General features: G+C 43.4%; 1 protein-coding gene across 2 annotated transcripts; it reads left to right on the top strand.

The window, feature by feature from the left end:
• The first annotated feature begins 10,190 nt into the window (after positions 1–10,190).
• Positions 10,191–19,695, top strand: tnnt2b (troponin T type 2b (cardiac)). 2 transcript variants are annotated; one of them, XM_090240797.1, is made up of 13 exons: positions 10,191–10,386; positions 10,570–10,611; positions 10,752–11,194; positions 12,945–12,971; positions 13,127–13,151; positions 13,244–13,313; positions 13,552–13,668; positions 14,566–14,643; positions 14,754–14,855; positions 14,964–15,076; positions 15,294–15,384; positions 15,911–15,951; positions 19,454–19,695. In XM_090240797.1, exons 3-13 carry the CDS (start codon positions 11,164–11,166, stop codon positions 19,491–19,493), a joined length of 735 nt encoding a protein of 244 aa, XP_090096923.1. In that variant the 5' UTR covers positions 10,191–10,386; positions 10,570–10,611; positions 10,752–11,163; the 3' UTR covers positions 19,494–19,695. The 2 variants fall into 2 exon arrangements, with proteins under 2 accessions (XP_090096923.1, XP_090096924.1); XM_090240798.1 differs by having other exon boundaries at positions 13,130–13,151.
• The last annotated feature ends 27 nt before the right edge of the window (positions 19,696–19,722 follow it).

Here is a 19,722-nt window from a genome sequence, read left to right on the forward strand (position 1 = left end):
CTGCAAATCTACCAAGACCTGGCCGTCCCTCTAAACTTTCAGCTCATACAAGGAGAAGACTGATCAGAGATGCAGCCAAGAGGCCCATGATCACTCTGGATGAACTGCAGAGATCTACAGCTGAGGTGGGAGACTCTGTCCATAGGACAACAATCAGTCGTATATTGCACAAATCTGGCCTTTATGGAAGAGTGGCAAGAAGAAAGCCATTTCTTAAAGATATCCATAAAAAGTGTCGTTTGAAGTTTGCCACAAGCCACCTGGGAGACACACCAAACATGTGGAAGAAGGTGCTCTGGTCAGATGAAACCAAAATTGAACTTTTTGGCAACAATGAAAAAACGTAATGTTTGGCGTAAAAGCAACACAGCTGAACACACCATCCCCACTGTCAAACATGGTGGTGGCAGCATCATGGTTTGGGGCTGCTTTTCTTCAGCAGGGACAGGGAAGATGGTTAAAATTGATGGGAAGATGGATGGAGCCAAATACAGGACCATTCTGGAAGAAAACCTGATGGAGTCTGCAAAAGACCTGAGACTGGGACGGAGATTTGTCTGTGATCCAAAACATAAAGCAAAATCTACAATGGAATGGTTCAAAAATAAACATATCCAGGTGTTAGAATGGCCAAGTCAAAGTCCAGACCTGAATCCAATCGAGAATCTGTGGAAAGAACTGAAAACTGCTGTTCACAAATGCTCTCCATCCAACCTCACTGAGCTCGAGCTGTTTTGCAAGGAGGAGTGGGAAAAAAATTCAGTCTCTCGATGTGCAAAACTGATAGAGACATACCCCAAGCGACTTACAGCTGTAATCGCAGCAAAAGGTGGCGCTACAAAGTATTAACTTAAGGGGGCTGAATCATTTTGCACGCCCAATTTTTCAGTTTTTGATTTGTTAAAAAAGTTTGAAATATCCAATAAATGTCGTTCCACTTCATGATTGTGTCCCACTTGTTGTTGATTCTTCACAAAAAAATACAGTTTTATATCTTTATGTTTGAAGCCTGAAATGTGGCAAAAGGTCGCAAAGTTCAAGGGGGCCGAATACTTTCGCAAGGCACTGTATACCACGGCTGTCAGCCAATCAGAATTCATGGCTCAAACCACCCAGTTTATAATGGCCAACGGGTGGGTCTAATCCTGAATGTTTATTGGTTAAAAGCGCATTCCAGCCAGTGTCAATTCCACAAGTTACCACCGGCTAAATCTGTGACGTTAAAATGCCTATTTACTCTGTTCCATCTGACTGCGCAATCCACTGTCTCATCAGCCCAGCCAGGAAAGTTATAAACTTGATCTCCACTATAAAAAGCATCAAGACATTATCTCACGTTATTTTATACTAACATTTAGTTTTCAACAGTGGGGATTTGTATAAACCTTGCTGTCCGTCTCTCCAACATTTGCAACACTGTTCAATTTCCAGCTGTCCCATAGTAATGAACGTGTAGGGGTTGGGAGTCGGGACAGGACAGACAGGCAACATTTCTCAGCCAGTCGAAATCATGAATCAACTGGCATAATTTTAATGGATAAATACAAACAAATGTCAATTGATAAAGGTCAAACAAATTGAAGAGAAGCTAGTTCGCAGTCTTTCCAGCTTCAGTTTGAACTTATTGCGTTAGCTGTGTTGTTGGCTAGCTCCTCTGAACAACAGTGTCCTGACGAGAAAGCACATTTTGTATGGCAGGCGAACTCACGCCTCATTAGCTCATTGTTAATCAAATCAAATCAACGTTTATTTGTCACGTACGCCGAATACAACAGGTGTCAACCTTACAGTGAAATGCTTACTTACAGGCTCTAACCAATAGTGCAAAATAGGTATTAGGTGAACAATAGGTAAGTAAAGAAATAAAACAACAGTAAAAAGACAGGCTATATACAGTGGCAAGGTTATAAAAGTAGCAAGGCTACACACAGACACCGGTTAGTCAGGCTGATTGAGGTAGTATGTACATGTCGATATGGTTAAAGGGACTATGCATATGTGATGAACAGAGAGTAGCAGTAGCGTAAAAGAGGGGTTGGCGGGTGGTGGGTGGTGGGTGGCAGGACACAATGCAGATAGCCCGGGTAGCCAATGTGCGGGAACACTGGATGGTCGGCCCAATTGAGGTAGTATGTACATGAATGTATAGAAAAAGTGACTATGCATATATGTTAAAACAAGAGTAGCAGCAGCGTAAACAGAGGGGTTGAGGGGGGGCACACAATGCAAATAGTCCGGGTAACCATTTGGTTACCTGTTCAGGAGTCTTATGGCTTGGGGGTAAAAACTGTTGAGAAGCATTTTTTTTCCTAGACTTGGCACTCCGGTACCACTTGACATGCGGTTGTAGAGCGAACAGTCTATGACTGGGGTGGCTGGGGTCTTTGACAATTTTTAGGTCCTTCGTCTGACAGAGTAGAGGTAGAGGTCCTGGATGGCAGGCAGCTTAGCCCCAGTGATGTACTGGATCGTACGTACTACCCTCTGTAGTGCCTTGCGGTCGAGAGGTCGAGCAATTGCCGTACCAGGCAGTGAAGCAACCACATGCTCTCGATGTTGCAGCTGTAGAACCTTTTGAGGATCTCAGGACCCATGACAAATCTTTTTAGTTTCCTGAGGGGTAATCGGCTTTGTCGTGCCCTCTTCACGTCTGGCAACGAATATGTAACAAGGGACAGCCAACGAGAGCATACAGGTCGCTGTGGTGGGTGGTATATGGGGCTTTGGTGACAAAACGGATGGCACTGTGATAGACTGCATCCAGTTTGCTGAGTAGAGTGTTGGAGGCTATTTTGTAAATGACATCGCCGAAGTCGAGGATCGGCAGGATAGTCAGTTTTACGAAGGTATGTTTGGCAGCATGAGTGAAGGATGCTTTGTTGCGAAATAGGAAGCCGACTAGATTTAATTTTGGATTGGAGATGTTTAACATGAGTCTGGAAGGAGAGTTTACAGTCTAGCCAGACCCCTAGGTGTTTGTAGTTGTCCACATATTCTAAGTCAGAACCGTGTGGGCAGTGGGCAGCGATCGGGTGAAAAGCATGCATTTAGTTTTACTAGCGTTTAAGAGCAGTTAGAGGCCACGGAAGGAGTGTTGTATGGCATTGAAGCTCGTTTGGAGGTTTGTTAACACAGTGTCCAAAGAATGGCCAGATGTATACAGAATGGTGTCGTCTACATAAAGATGGATCAGGGAATCACCAGCAGCAGGAGCGACAATGTTGATATATACAGAGAAAAGAGTCGGCCGGAGAATTGAACCCTGTGGTACCCCCATAGAGACTGCCAGAGGTCTGGACAACAGGCCCTCCGATTTGACACACTGAACTCTATCTGAGAAGTAGTTGGCAAACCAGGCGAGGCAGTCATTTGAGAAACCAAGGCTGTTGAGTCTGTCGATAACAATACAGTGATTGACAGAGTCAAAAGCCTTGGCCATGGCGATGAAGATGGCTGCACAGTACTGTCTTTTATCGAAGGCAGTTATAATATCGTTTAGGAACTTGAGCATGGCTGAGGTGCACCCGTTACCAGCTCGGAAACCGGATTGCACAGCGGAGAAGGTATGGTGGGATTCAAAATTGTCAGTGATCTGTTTGTTATCTTGGCTTTCAAAGACTTTAAAAAAGCAGGGCAGGGTGGATATAGGTCTATAACAGTTTGGTTGGGTCTAGAGTTTCACCCCCTTTGAAGAGGGAGATGACCACGGCAACTTTCCAGTCTTTAGGGATCTCGGATGATACGAAAGAAAGGTTGAACGGACTGGTAATCAATCGGGGTTGCAACAATGGTGGCGGATAATTTTAGAAAGAAAGGGTCCAGATTGTCTAGCCCAGCTGATTTGTACGGGTCCAAGTTTTGCAGCTCTTTCAGAACATCTGCTATCTGGATTTGGGTGAAGGAGAAGCTGGGGAGGCCTGTGCAAGTAGTGCGGGGGGTGCGGAGCTGTTGGCCGGGGTTGGGGTAGCCAGGAGGAAAGAATGGCCAGCCGTAGAGAAATGCTTATTGAATTTCTTGAATTTCTCTTATATTGGATTTATCGGTGGTGACAGTGTTTCCTAGACTCAGTGCAATGGGCACCTGGGAGGAGGTGCTCTTATTCTCCATGGACTTTACAGTGTCCCAAAACTTTTTGGAGTTAGAGCTACAGGATGCAAATTTCTGTTTGATAAAGCTAGCCTTTGCTTTCCTAACTGACTGTGTGTATTGGCTCCTGACTTCCCTGAAAAGTTGCATATCACAGGGACTATTCAATGCTGGTGCAATCCGCCACAGGATGTTTTTGTGCTGGCCGAGGGCAGTCAGGTCTGGAGTGAACCAAGTGTTATATCTGTTCTTAGTTCTACATTTTTTCAAAGGAGCATGATTATTTAAGATGGTGAGGAAATTACTTTTATAGAACGACCAGGCACATCCTCTACTGACGGGATGAGGTCAATATCCTTCCAGGATACCCGGGCCAGGTCGATTAGAAAGGCCTGCTCGCAGAAGTGTCTTAGGGAGCGTTTGACAGTGATGAGGGGTGGTTGTTTGACCGCGGACCCATAGCGGATGCAGGCATTGAGGAAGTGATCGCTGAAATCCTGATTGTAAACAGCAGATGTGTATTTGAAGGGAAAGTTGTTCAGGATAATATCTATGAGGGTGCCCATGTTTACGGATTTAGGGTTGCACCTGGTGGTTCCTTGATAATTTGTGTGAGATTGAGGGCATCTAGTTTATATTGTAGGACTGCCAGGGTGTTAAGCATATCCCAGTTTAAGTCACCTAACAGAACAAACTCTGAAGATAGATGGGGAGCAATCAATTCACATATGGTGTCCAGGGCACAGCTGGGAGCTGAGTGGGGTCTATAACAGTCGGCAACAGTGAGAGACTTATTTCTGGAGAGATTAATTTAAAAATTTGAAGCTCGAACTGTTTGGCCATAGACCTGGAAAGTATGACAGAACTTTGCAGGCTATCTAGCAAAAGTAACAGGTTCACATTGTCTTGAACAGACACGATATTCCCTTGTATGCCAAAGCTCTGTTACTTAAGGGCAAGGGATCATGTCTGGACAGGGCCCACCTCAGTCTCATAACAGTAACTGCAATAGCAACTCTGTAAAGCTAGAGGACAGTGTTACCGCTGTGCTGAATTCAAACACAGTCTAATATGAGCAATGCTGTACACTCTTAGGAAAAAAAGTGCTATCTAGAACCTTACATTTGGCTGTCCCCATAGAAGAACCCTTTGAAGAATAATTTTTGGTTCCAGGTAGAACCCTTTTGAGTTTCCATGTAGAACCCATTACACAGCGGGTTCTACCTGGAAACAAAAACTGTTATCCTATGGGGACAGCTGAAGAACCCTTTTGGAACCCTTTTGGAACCCTTTTTTCTAAGAGTGTAGGATGGTCTGTGTTCAGATTTCCGTTCAAACTTGTGGTAGGCCTGACAATGTTGCAATAGTAGCTAAGAAGAATTTATTAACTGTGGGTCGTATCCTTACTTGAATTGTCTGTAACTTGGACTTTGTCCTTGGATGGAATATTTCTATGAAGAGGACATGGATTTCAAGTCAGAGTTTTGCTCTGAGTTCTCATGTTCTTCAATACAATTATCAAGGGATATGCAGTATTTCTAGATAATATCACTTGTATCCAGTTTTGAATTTAATCTAATTATAAGGATATGAATGAAGGTTATTATAAAGTGTTATCAATTCAGTTAAAAAGGCAAGGGGATTGTTTTTCTACAGCCACACCGGTTATTCCGTCATAATGGCCAGTATGTTGTGTACTTGCTTACATAACACATACAGTGCCTAGTGAAAACCTACACACCACTTGCATAGTTTTCAGTTTTTACTGCGTTAAAATGTAATTGGATTAAATTAAATAAAAAATTCATACTTATCTACACAACCTGCTCCACAATTTCAAAGTGAAATAAATAATATAGTACATTTTCTAAATTAATATACACAATTAAATGCCTTGGCTGCGTATGTCTTCACACCACGGAATTAATACTGTACTTGGTGGAAGGGGTGCAAGGGGTGTGTAGATTTTCACTGTAGGTCACATAACATCTCCATACATATATCATGGGACATGAGACAAAGCTGGCCTCCGCTTTCTGAAGGTCCTACAGGCTCCCAAAAGTGTGTCAGAAATCTCACGCCAAACAACCTATAAACAACCAGAGGGCAGAAACACATACTATAAACAAAACCTTTGAAAGGCTGTGTCCTTTAGGCGGTATGAGGCATGTGCTGAATCATAATTACATGTTAAATCTGATACGTGTGGGGTCTCATATTAATATAGAATGTTGGTTTCTATTAAAAGGTTTGGCAGGGAGATAAAGAGTGCTGTAAACATGTTGTTGCAAGTTAGCAGAGAGGAATAAGACACTGAACAATGGAGGTGCTGCAGAGGATTCAGCAGTTCAAGTGTGTGAAGAACAGAACTAAGTCTATACCCTTCAACTGCAGTGTAACAATACTCTCCAATTCAAATGGAATATATAGCTAATTATAAACCGAGTAGTTTGGGTCCTGGATGCAGATTGGCTGAAACAGCATTCCAGCCGTGTGTATATCAGACAATAAACCATGGGTATGTTGCAAAACTACTTGTTTACTGAACAGAAATAGGCCTATGCCCTTCAACTGCAGTGTAACAATACTCTTCAATCCAATTGGAACATTTCTTTCCTAATCTGACTGTTGGTTTAATCTTACTCTTTGTTCCAAATTGGAAAATATTCTATACACTCTTAGAAAAAAAGAGATATTGTTTGAGTATTTCGTGGGTGATTGTTCCTGTCTCTGTGTTTGTTGCACCAGATAGGGCTGTTTCGGTTTTTCACGGTTCTTGTTTTTGTATATTGTTCATATTTTTCATCTTTATTAAAGATGTTCAACCATAACCACGCTGCATTTTGGTCCTCCTCTCTTTCACCAGAAAACCGTAACAGCCATATTTTGTGGGTGATTGTTCCTGTTCCAGTGTTCACGTTACGGGACTGTTTCGTCTTCGTTCCTTTTTGTCGGTTTGTTGTTTTGTTCGGTGTTTAAGTATTACCATTAAATATGGATTATCATCACGCTGCATCTTGGTCCTTCTCTCTTTCACTCGAAGACGGTCGTTACAGTAGAACAATTTTGGTTCCATGTAGGACCCTTTTCACAGAGGATTCGCGTGGAAACAAAAAGGGTCCTCCTATGGGGCCAGACGAAAAACCTTTTTGGAAGCCTTTTTTATAAGTGTGCAAGTTGTTGCCAATGATTAACTGATTAGCAGATTAAGCAGATCAACTATCCATTTGATGAGAGTCACAATTCATAATCATAAACTATAATGACCCATAAATCTGTCCAATTAGTTCTGAAATGTGTGTGTATTAGGGCTATGCTGCGCTGTCCCTAATGCTACACTCTTATAAAAAAGGGTTCCAAGAGGGTTCTTCGGCTGTCCCCATAGGAGAACCCTTTTTGGTTTCAGGTAGAACCATTTTTGATTCCAGGTAGAACTCTGGGTTCCATGTTGACCCCTCCTGCCTTGATTTACCTTTTGCCTGCCCGTTGTACTGTAATAAACTCTGAGACTCGTACTATCCGCCTGTGTCTGCATCATGAGTCTTAGCCTGAGGCGTGATAGTATGAAATGGCAAAGCCTAACCCAGTAGACTCGGACCAGCTCCGCAACGTTGTCTCCTCCCATGCAGCCACCATTGGAAGACACAAGCAGTTACTGGACAGCCTTATGGAGGTACTCCATACCCTGGCAGAACTCCATGACCATGCATTCAATACATTGCTGGATCAATTCCCCGGATTCCCTACTAGGCAGCAAGCCACAACAGTAATCCAGCCATCAGTGGCGCTTCTTCCTAGCCTACCCCGGTGTCCCGAGAACCTCGTTTACCTCATCCGGAGTGCTACGCTGGATATTCTGGAACCTCCTGGGCTTTTCTCTCCCAGTGCTCCTTCGTCTTCGACCTGCAGCTTTCTTTGTGCCCCTCGAACCGCTCGAAGATAGCGTACCTCATTACGCTGATGTCAGAGAGGGCACTCGCTGGCGGTGTGGGAGCAACAGTCCACCGTTTGTCTCAGTCTGGAGGAGGTAGTTGTGGAGGTACGAAATCTGTTTGATTCTTCGTTGTCCGGGAGAGAGGCTGCTCCAACTGCGTCAAGACTCCTGTAGTGTGGCAGACTACGTAGTGGATTTTTGCACGTTGGTGGCTGAGAGTGCCTGGACACCGGAAGCCTTTTTCGACACATTCCTTCATGGATTATCGGAGGTTAAAGACAAGCTTGCAGCCAAGGAGTTTCCAATGGCCCTCGACTCCCTCATCACCTTGACCTTCCGGATGTGCGGCTACGGGAATGTTGGAGGGAGAGGAGGTCTGTTCCCAGTCACACTCGCTCATCCACTGCTCCCAACTCATGGCTGCACTCATCTGGGGTATAGAGAGCCAGTTCCTTATGGGGGAGGTCTGGCTAACCGGATGTTGGTCCCGGACTCTGCCAATTCCCCGGTCCTGGAATGGGCACATTTCTCGAGACTGACCTGCCATCCAGGCTCCCGTCGGACACTGGCTTTCATCCAACAACGCTTTTGGTGCCTTCCATGGTTCCTGATGTCTCCGCATTTGTCTCAGCCTGCACTGTGTGTGCACAAAATAAGAGCTCTGGCTGGCCTCCTTCAACCACTCCCTGTTCCTCACGGCCCCTGGTCCCATATATCCCTGGACATTGTTACTGGTTTTCCTCCGTCAGATGGTAACACCACAATCCTGATGGTGGTGGATAGGTTTTCTAAAGCAGCCCATTTTATTCCCCTTCTAAAGTTAACTTCAGCCTAGGAGACTGCTCAGTTCATGGTGCAGCACATATTCCGGATCCATCGACTTCCGGTCGACATGGTCTCTGATTGTGGTCATAAGTTCTCGTCCCAGTTCTGGAAGGCGTTCGCTGCCTGTCCTGTGGTTTTCACCCCCAATCTAACGGCCAGTTGGAGCAAGCCAATCAGAACCTGGAGACGGTTCTTCGTTGCCTCGTCTCCGCCAACCTCACCACCTGGAGCCAGCAACTTGTGTGGGTGGAATACGCCCTTAACACCCTTCCCTGCTCACTGGTCTCTCACCCTTTGAGTGTTCCTTGGGATATCATTCCCCCCTTTTCCCTGAGCAAGAGAAAGAAGTCAGCATATCCTCTTTCCAGATGTTCGTCCGCCGCTATCGCCGTACCTGGAAGAGAGCCCGGGCCACTCTTCTGAAGACCACATCCAGGTATCGCAACAGACGGATTGCCGCCAGACACCTGCTCCCCGCTATCAGCTTGGGCACAGGGTATGGCTTTCCCCATCTCTAAAATCCTTAGCCCCTCTGCTGTTTGTCTTCTGTTGCCCCGCACCCTCCGTATACATGCCACGTTTCATGTGTCTAGGATTAAACTCTACCCCACAGCCCTTTGTCTCCTGTCTCATCTTGTCCTGTCAAGTCCTACCAGCGTTTTGCCCTGTTTCCTGTGCTCTAGTTTTTGTTTTCTCCTAGTCTTCCCAGTTCTGGCCTTTCTGCCAGCCCTGACCCTGATCCTGCCTGCCATCATGTACCTGCCTGACTCTGATTTGGATTACGACTCTTTGCCTGCCTTGACTTACCTTTTGCCTGCCCCTTGTACTATAATAAACTGAAAATCGTAGTATCCACCTCATGTGTCTGCATCTGCGTCGTAGCCTGAGCCTTGATAGGTTCTCCTATGAGGACAGCCGAAGAACCCTTTTAAGTTCTACATGGCACCTAATAGTGTATCTGGTGACCTAACCAGGAAGATGGTGGCCCTGCAGCAACTCAGGTCAGAGGTGTTGACCCATGCTCTTTTGTTCTTTGAATTTGTAAAGTGATATTTCTAAGTAAGATGTTAAGATGTTCCTGTTCGAATGCTTTTCTGTGTGCGTGTGTGTGTGTGTGTGTGTGTGTGTGTGTGTGTGTGCAACGTGCACTTAGAGGTCAACATAACATAGTAAGTGTACATTTCTGTGGGAGGGTGTGCTTGCTTTTGTATATTCGTGCATGTAAGGGGGCATAAACTTAATCCTTCCCTTTCCCCGCCAAACTTGACATTCATCCCTATTTGGGAGCATCTAGGGTTGTTCAGTCCCAGTCTATGTAAAAATAGACTGAAGTGAAGCCTACGGAGAACACTTGTTTACTCATTGTATGTGATGCTGGCTACCATCTGTTAGCGGGTATCTGCCCACCCATCGTAGACACAGCCAGAGAGGGCCATGTGATCCTCAACAGGGTTTAAAAGCTTATGGTTCCAACAGAGACTGGTATACAATACAATCCCACATTGTCCCCCCCATCTCAAGCCCACACTGCACCACTCTGGGTAAGTCTGCATGTTGTGTGTTTACATACAGAATAAATTTCTATGCGGAAACAATTCAACTCTTTGGCTGTATTGCTTATAGGTGGTACACTATGTAAAATAATATGAATTACTATGCATTTTATAGATAACAGGGAATATTTACTTTGATTTTTGCATGGTACTCCACACACATTTATGCAGGTAAATTCTAAAGATGTCAGACACAGAAGAGGTTGAATATGAGTAAGTAAATGACCAGTTCATCAGTTGAATCATCTGTATTCTGTCTACCAGTTGTTATTTATTTGTTGATCAATGCTTGTGAGTGATTCCGTAATGGAATTGGATCCTAACACAATTATTTTGATCTGTTATTCTTTCAGGGAGAAAGAACGTAAGTCATGGCATCGATTCAAATATTATCTTGGGGAAAAACAACATAACTAAATACTGATATAACTAAATACTGTGAATTAAGATATAATTTATGCAGTAAGGGCTCAAGTGCAGCTACAGGTACAGTATGTCAACGTTTCATCATGGGGGATAGTGAAAATCGTTTAGAATTTTATTTCATCCATTGCCAATACACAGTATATGATTTTTCCAGAACACTTAAGAATAATCTAGGCACAACTAATTGCTGATGTGAATGTCTAAATACAGTTTAGTGTAAAATAGACTTTATACTGATTTATTATTGTTTGTTTACATAGTTGTCCATGCTGCTGCTGTGTTCATGTACTGCTTTCACATGTGGCTGGTACTGAACCTAATGATCTTCCTTCTCTGTGCATGTGGTCAGAAGGAGAGGAGGATATTGTTGGTATGTATTACAAACAATATCTTTCAGAACCAGTGATTTTAGTAGGCTATTTACCATAAAAACCCAATAATGTAATACTATTATATTGAATGTCAAAGGACATTATTGAATTGTCTGAATTAAAACTTTGAAGCAATTATTAGTTCTGCCACTTTGTTACCCTTTTTACACACCACAGCTTCCTCTACAGCTTGAGTCACCAAAAAAGCGGAGTCCACTAAGCCCCTGGCATCTCCACTAGAGTGCACAAATTAGCCATGGGACTACTGTATAGCTACCGCTGCGGTATAAGCTTCTGCGCCATACAGACCACTTTTGTCTTTGGCCCTCAGGTCGACCATCCCAACCCCACTTCCCTTCCTTGCCTCTGTCTCCGCCTGCCCACTAAGCATGTTCCCTGGGGAATTGTTTTATTATGATTTTTTACTTGAAAGGTATGCTGGTGCCTGGGTTACCCATCACCTATCTCTATTTCTGTCCCGTCTTGTCGCCATGCTGTTGGGCTTCAGCGCGGCTGTCCCTGACCTCAACAAGCACATGTTTCATCCTCATGTGGAGTTCGAGTTGGTGTTATAGTGCTATGTGGGTCAGGTAGTCCAGAATAGGGGACCCTAGGGGAAAGACGCACAATGCCACTCTCGGGCCAAGATAGGACTCCTGGTGATGCGGTTCATGTTTCCCTCTAAGCGGAGCAACGGAGTCACTGTTACCGACTGCTGTGCTGTGACTGGCACTCGGACTGAGGAATGAATGGTGACCTTTGATATTCAGGCATGAAATCCACTGACGGCAACAGCGAGAGAGCTTTAGAGAGCTGTATCCCTCTACCTGGAGTGCTGCTCACATTGAGGACACCAATCCTCACGAGGGAATAAAAGTCAGCTGTGCGGTTACACTCAGTCAATTCACAGTGGGAGAAAAAGGGTTGACAAACTGGCAGAAATAATGACTTTGATTAACAGAAAAATAGAATGCTGTCTTTAATCACTACTTTGCCTTTCTAGTTAGTGTGTTGCTTATATTCCTACTCTGTATGCCCATGTCTTGGCTTGAGAATGACTGCTCTGCTCTCACAACATGCGCTGGCTTTGCAACAGACGGAGGAGGAGGTTGCTGAGGAGAAGGAGGAGGTAGAATGTAGTACTGCATGTGCTCATGCATGCAAGCTAGCTAGCCTAGTAACACTGAGAGTAGCAACTATACATACTGTATACACACTGTATACACACACACACACACACACACACACACACACACACACACACACACACACACACACACACACACACACACACACACACACACACACACACACACACACACACACACACACACACACACACACACACACACACACACACACACACACACACACACACACACACATTTCACCTGTTTGTATTGATCCTGACAGCATGGCTGTTTCAGTGAAATGTAATTATGTATATTCTCAAGATGGAATAGGATAGTAGGGTTCAATGCTCTACATGGCTCTTGATATCAGGGCTCCTTAGAAAAGCCTGTATGGATGAGGTACAACACAGCCAGCAGAGGAGATATGTGAGCAGGGGCTGGGGTGGGGAGGGGTGATCAAGCAGGTCACAGACCCTTTTTCTAATCTGGTTTAGCACCGCTGTTCCCCTGGGATAAGACGTGAGTCTTATCATGGCTCAATTTCAGTCTCTGCTCTCAGCACCTTTTCACATCTGTCATAATTGACATTGTATTCACCCTGGCTTTTTTTTACCAGACGCCGAGGGGGAGCAGGAGGAAGGAGGTAAGTGAAGGCCTATCAATCAATACCGGGCTATGAAAGAATGTGTGAAAGTTACATTTGTGTGTGAAAGTTAAACATGGACCAGTTTTGGAATGTTCTGTCAAGCACATTTAATTATGTCATTAACTGAGTTCTCCTTTTTCCCACTCGGGAAGAAGGTTGGGCAAAACCTAAACCAAAGTAAGATTCAAAATTCATTTGGATAATCTGAACTCAGTTTAGGAAATATTTCACATCCAAGGGAAAACTGTTGTATTTTGTATCATCCTCAGACCAGCCTTCATGCCTCAGACCAGTATGGTGCCTCCCAAAATCCCAGATGGCGAGAAAGTGGACTTTGATGTCAGTTTGCCTCACTGTAGCTACACAAGTATACTGAATATAAGGACCTATACTGACCTGGAGTTGGATCAAGTTGCCCCTAACCACTGATTAGGATTAGGATGGAGTTGTAGGGGTTATCTGATCCTAGATCTGTGGTTAAGTTCAACTTCTACCTCGAGCAACTAACCATGTCCTCCCTGCATGTCTTCTCACCATGTCCTCTGACCTCTCATCCTTGAACCTGTTCTGCCTGTAGGATATCCACCGCAAGCGTATGGAGAAGGACCTGACTGAGCTGCAGACGCTTATCGAGGCCCATTTTGAGAGTCGCAAGAAGGAAGAAGAGGAGCTCATTAACCTCACTGATCGTATTGTGAGATACAGTTACATCATTCTGTGTTCAGACAGCCTACTGATACATCATTCTGTGTTCAGACAGCCTACTGATACATCATTCTGTGTTCAGCCTACTGATACATCATTCTGTGTTCAGACAGCCTACTGATACATCATTCTGTGTTCAGATAGCCTACTGCTTGCTCTGTCATTGCCTCACATACAGTTCTAGTCAAATACTTTTGGTGATGATACATGGATACATAAATAGGGATATCTGAGGTGGTGGGGAAAGTACCCAATTGTCATACTTGAGTAAAATTAAAGATACCTTAATAGAAAATGACTCAAGTAAAAGTGAAAGTCACGCAGTACAAAAACGAGTTGAGAAAAAGTCTAAAAGTATTTGGTTTTAAATATACTTAAGTATCAAAAGTAAATGTAATTGCTAAAATGTACTTACGTTTCAAAAGTAAAAGTATAAATCATTTAAAATGCCTTATATTAAGCAAAGCAGACGGTCCAACTCTCATACATAATTTACAAATGAAGCATTTGTTTAGTGAGCCCCCCAGATCAGAGGCAGCAGGGATGACCAGGAATGTTATCTTGATAAGTGTGTGAATTAGACCATTTTCCTGTCCTGCTAAGCATTCAAAATGTAACAAGTACTTTTGGGTGTCAGGGAAAATGTATGGAGTAAAAAGTACATAATTTTCATTAGGATTGTAGTGAAGTAAAAGTAAAAGTAGTCCAAATATTAATAGTACCCCTAAAACATTTTTTTTTTTAATAAATAAATATTAATAGTACAGATACTCCAAAAAACGACATAAGTAGTACTTTAAAGTATTTTTACTGAAGTACTTTACACCACTGGATATCTGTGCGATGGGGTTATAACTAATCTAATACTATCCCCTCTGTATCTCAGGAGAAGCGCAGGTCTGAGAGAGCAGAGCAAGTGAGGATCCGAACGGAGAAAGAAAAGGAGCGTCAGAACAGAATAAACGTGAGTGTCCCCATTGCAACACAAGGATCGCCAGTGGACAGCGTGAACACTGCGCATTAGTAGAAGGTAGGACAACTGTGGCAACGTTGTAGTTATTCTCTCATCTCCAGGAGGAAAAGGCAAGAAAGGAGGAAGAGGAATTTAAGAAGAAAGCAGAGGATGACGCCAAGAAAAAAAAGGTCCTCACCAACTTGCAGTTCAGCGGGTACAAGGTGACAGAAATCATCCAAAAACACCCGTACAGCACCAGACTTTCTGAATTGTTACCAGAGTCTAATTTATAGCTAATATCTGTACATCTCGTTATACTGTAACTACAGACAGAAAAGAAAGGTGGGCCGAAAAAGAAAACAGAGCGAGAGAAGAAGAGAGCGATCTTAAGTGAACGGCATAAGGAGCTGAATATTGACCATCTCAAAGAGGACAAACTTAGGTATGGTTGAGAAAAAGCTGTACACTGGCATGTAGTGATAATATACAGTATGAAAGGGGTATTATCCAATTATTAATAATGTTATAATCTCACCCTAACGAGATGAATGACTAATCTCTCATTATGCTACAGATATTCAGTTAACCACTGAGCAGCATTATAGGATTCTCCTAATTTCCGCAATTTTCAATTTTTTTCCACTCTCTCCCTCATATAGAGAGAAGGCTACTGAACTGTGGAAGTGGATACATCAACTTGAGGCAGAGAAATTTGATCTCCAGTACAAACACTCCCGACAGAAATATGATGTAAGATTCTTTTCATTCTAGACTTTAGGCTATAGCATCAAACTGAAATGAAAAATGATATGTGCATATGATTCACATGAAAGTGAAAGTATAAGCATGCTTTTAAAAATATTTTTTATAAACACCAGCCTTGCTAACTCCTCCTGTGACACGAGTAGAGATTTGATATACTGCTTTCGTATAAATGAACATGCACAACACCACAAAACCTCGCCCTCTTTATAACTAGAGTTCATTCAAGATCTGGTAACTATATCTCAATGGACATGACAGGGAGGCATAGACAAGGCAATTGGCTGGGATCCAAGAGAAATATCAAGACATACATTAGAGGTTGATTAAAGATCTTATTTATTAGGATCCCCATTAGCCGACGCCGACGGCGACAGCTAGTCTTACTGGGGTCCGACACATAACGAAAAAGACAGTACAGACAACAACATAAAGACTTTACAATTGTCATACCTTTAAAAACATTAACATGTGTAGATGGTTGTATTCACTGTCAAAACTCTCATTTATATAGGTCACCGTACTCAGGAATCGAGTCAGCGATCATCAGAAAGTGTAAGTACAAAAGACATGGCCTAGATACCAGTGGCGGCGTGTGTCGTTTAACGTTAGGGAGGAGCATGGCCTTATTTCTATTCAAATCAAATCCAATTTTATTTGTCACATACACATGGTTAGCAGGTGTTAATGCGAGTGTAGCGAAATGCTTGTGCCTCTAGTTCCGACCACGCAGTAATATCTGACAAGTAATCTAACAATTTCACAACAACTACCTTATACACATAAGTGTAAAGGAATGAATAAGAATATGTACATAAAAATATATATGGATGAGTGATGGCTGAACGGTATAGGCAAGATGCAGTAGATGGTATAGAGTACAGTATATACATTTGAGTTGAGTAGTGAAGGGTATGTAAACATTATATAAAGTGACATAGTTTAAAGTGGCTAGTGATACATTTATTACGTCAATTTTTTTGTTATTAAAGTGGCTAGAGATTGAGTCAGTATGTTGGCAGCAGCCACTCAATGTTAGTGATGGCTGTTTAACAGTCTGATGGCCTTGAGATAAAAGCTGTTTTTCAGTCTCTCGGTTCCAGCTTTGATGCACCTGTACTGACCTCGCCTTCTGGATGATAGCGGGGTGAACAGGCAGTGGCTCGGGTGGTTGTTGTCCTTGATGATCTTTTTGGCCTTCCTGTGACATCGTGTGGTGTAGGTGTCCTGGTAGTTTGCCCCCGGTGATGCGTTGTGCAGACCTTACTATTACAGCATATTGGATGACTGTCTTTCATATTCCATTCACCAAGCTCAATGTAACATTGGTAGGTTTAGGTTACTACATGATACTTAAATGTCCCTATACCGATCATGAGGTTGCTACAACCTAGCCCACAAACAAACGTTTATAACAGGTTGAAAGACAAATTGCGGTCATCAAGGGGACAGATAGTGACACACACAATACCGCCTTGCACAGTCTTGCATGCATCTAGCCCGCTGGGGAGTAATCCTTCATCTTAACAGTTGCAAAATGGACAACTAAAACAAGAGTTTCTATTGGACAAGGGTAGGTCCCCTCCCTGTTTCGTTCCATTTTACAGTGTACAGAAGCAGTTTGCCAGTTACATCAGAGGGCCCCGGGGCAATAAATGTATAAAACTGAAAGCTTACCTTGACTTGGAAGAGTTGCAGTGTTGGATAGCCTTAGCCAACTAGCTGACATAAATAGTATTACACTAAGTGAAAGGTAAAGTGAAAGGTAAACTGCTTCTCCTTAATGTTTTTAGAAATGAATTCTCTCTCTTTGAGTTAACTACTCACCACACTTTATTAACTGCAGCACTAGCTAATTGTAGCTTATGCTTTCAGCACTAGATTCATTCTCTGATACTTTGATTGGATGGACAACATGTCAGTTCATACTGCAAGGGGGTGAAAACCATGAGCCTCGTAGGTTTTGTATTGAAGTCAATATACCCAGAGGAGGACGGAAGCTAGCTGTCCTCCGTCTACACTATGGTGCTACCCTTGAGGGTGCTGTTGAGGATACTGTAGACCATTGCAAAACAGTGTGTTTTAATTAGTTATTTGCTGACATTAATATATATAGTATAGTTTTCTCTTTAAAGGATACCTTTCTTAATCTTTCACTATATACATGTTCCTGAAATTCACTTAGTAGTATGGTCCTGCCCTTCCTCCTCTGAGGAGCCTCCACTTCTATATGCTTCTTAAACATACACAACACATTCCAAGAATCCTCATTTCCTCCTATATTTTCTATCTTGTCATTTCTTAATCGTATTTGTAATTTCTAAACTCTCGATACTATGCCTAGTTTCCTTCCAGTAGTGATAATACCCTGCTAAGACTGATAAGCCATCCCAATGTAGAGGCTCACCTTGAGCCTAATCAAGTTTCTGCCCCCTCCTGTCTTTCCATCCCCTCCACCCTCCACCCTCCACCCTCCCTCCGCCTGTTGCCAGTTGTTTGAAGTGACTCTACGAACAGCTGCAGGCTGAGAGGAACTGAGAGGGGCTGAGTGGGGGCTGGCGCTGTTGCACACCCAGCCTGTCGGGATCCAGACAACAAAGGCCTGGGGGTTAATTAAAGAAAATGGTCTGAGAAGAGAGCAGCCAATAGGGCGCCTGAACAACCAAAACAACAAATGCAAGCATGCACATCAACACGCACGCACGCACGCACGCACGCACGCACACACACACACACACACACACACACACACACACACACACACACACACACACACACACACACACACACACACACACACACACACACACACACACACACACACACACACACACACACACACACAATGGAACTGCAACAGCTGAAAGGCCCCAAATCTACCTGTGAGGTCACAACTAGTAATACGCTCCACAATACAATACAGGAGACTTAACACGGGTATTCTAAACATATCCTACCTTCAGATACCTCGTGTAGGATATCTGAAGGCACTATACTTGGGTCTGATCTGACCATCCCCCCCCCCCCCCCCCAGACTCTAGTAAACTAGCCTGAGCATGTCAGTAAATGTCCTAAGAAGGACATGAAACAGCTGTCATAAGGCTGTGGACCCCCACACTGTTGCTGTTTTTCAATGGTTTCAGACCTGCACCAATTTGCCAGACTTAATCCCACTTCAATCTGGGTGTTAATCAATACTATCGATATTGTCTAAAACATCAGTGTGTAATTTAATATCTGGGGAGGTGAACCGAATGCTGAAATCACACGTTGTGGCATAGTACATGTGGCGATGTGGAGTAAGGGGCCGGCTGGTTGCCAGCATAAAGCAAAAAGATCACTCACCAGAGTAGCTGCATAAAATGAGTACGCAGTTATTCTCAGTCGCAGAGTCAAGCTCTATGAATTTGCTTAATCCCTGTCTCATGACACATTGTTTTCAACAGCCTTTACTGGCTTCTCTCTAAAGGGGCATCACATTCAAACAACCACTGCCAGGGTATGGGGACATGATCTGCACCATGCTACACATGCCTGGGGGCTTACACACATAAAAAGCACTGAACATGGCTTCATGGCTTCATTCAAAGGTTAGAATGAAGGTAACATATTTCAGGAGGAGAAGGCATGGCAGGTACCGTTGATAATGCATATGAAACGTGTGAATGCCTCCCCTTGTAAGCTGTTCCGCATGAGTGGTACACGCATCTCGGGGATCAGACCACAACGGTTGTGCTGACTCTTCATTCTAACTACTGTACGACACATTACTCATGTTTGTGTAGTATAGCAGTGTATCTGAGAAGGGTAAAGCAATTGCCATAGGACAACAAAGCCAAACACTTGGTAAGATTGTTTGTTTTCTGAATTCTTTCTTTCCCTATTTGGCTTACCTATTGGTATTGTACTGGGTTTCCCACTCATACCTTGCAGTGCCAACCTCTCAAGCAATGTAATTAGGTGGCTTGAGTGTGGATTCACTTGGAGACATACTTGTCTTCTTGGCTGGTGGGTGGCCTGGTTGATATAACAGTGCTAACCTTGTGTCTCTTCTCAGTACCAAGGGGACCAGGAGCAAACGGGGCTTGAGGAAATAATGTTGCAGATCAGAATTGAGACCATAGGAGTCCATTCCATTCATACCACTTTGCCCGATGGACATCCTGGTACTCTACAGACAAGGAAGACTTGTGTGACATGTGGAATATTTTTCTGAAAAAATATTTGGAATTAATTTATGTGGATTGTTATTTTTAGGGAAAAATGTATCATAATAAACCAACAAAAATATGTTTGAAAGTCTCTCTCCTCGCGTGTGATGAGCAA

This window comes from Oncorhynchus mykiss, chromosome 7 (assembly GCF_057628025.1).
Source record: "Oncorhynchus mykiss isolate SJ-2025 chromosome 7, ASM5762802v1, whole genome shotgun sequence".
Classification (NCBI taxonomy): Eukaryota; Metazoa; Chordata; class Actinopteri; order Salmoniformes; family Salmonidae; genus Oncorhynchus; species Oncorhynchus mykiss.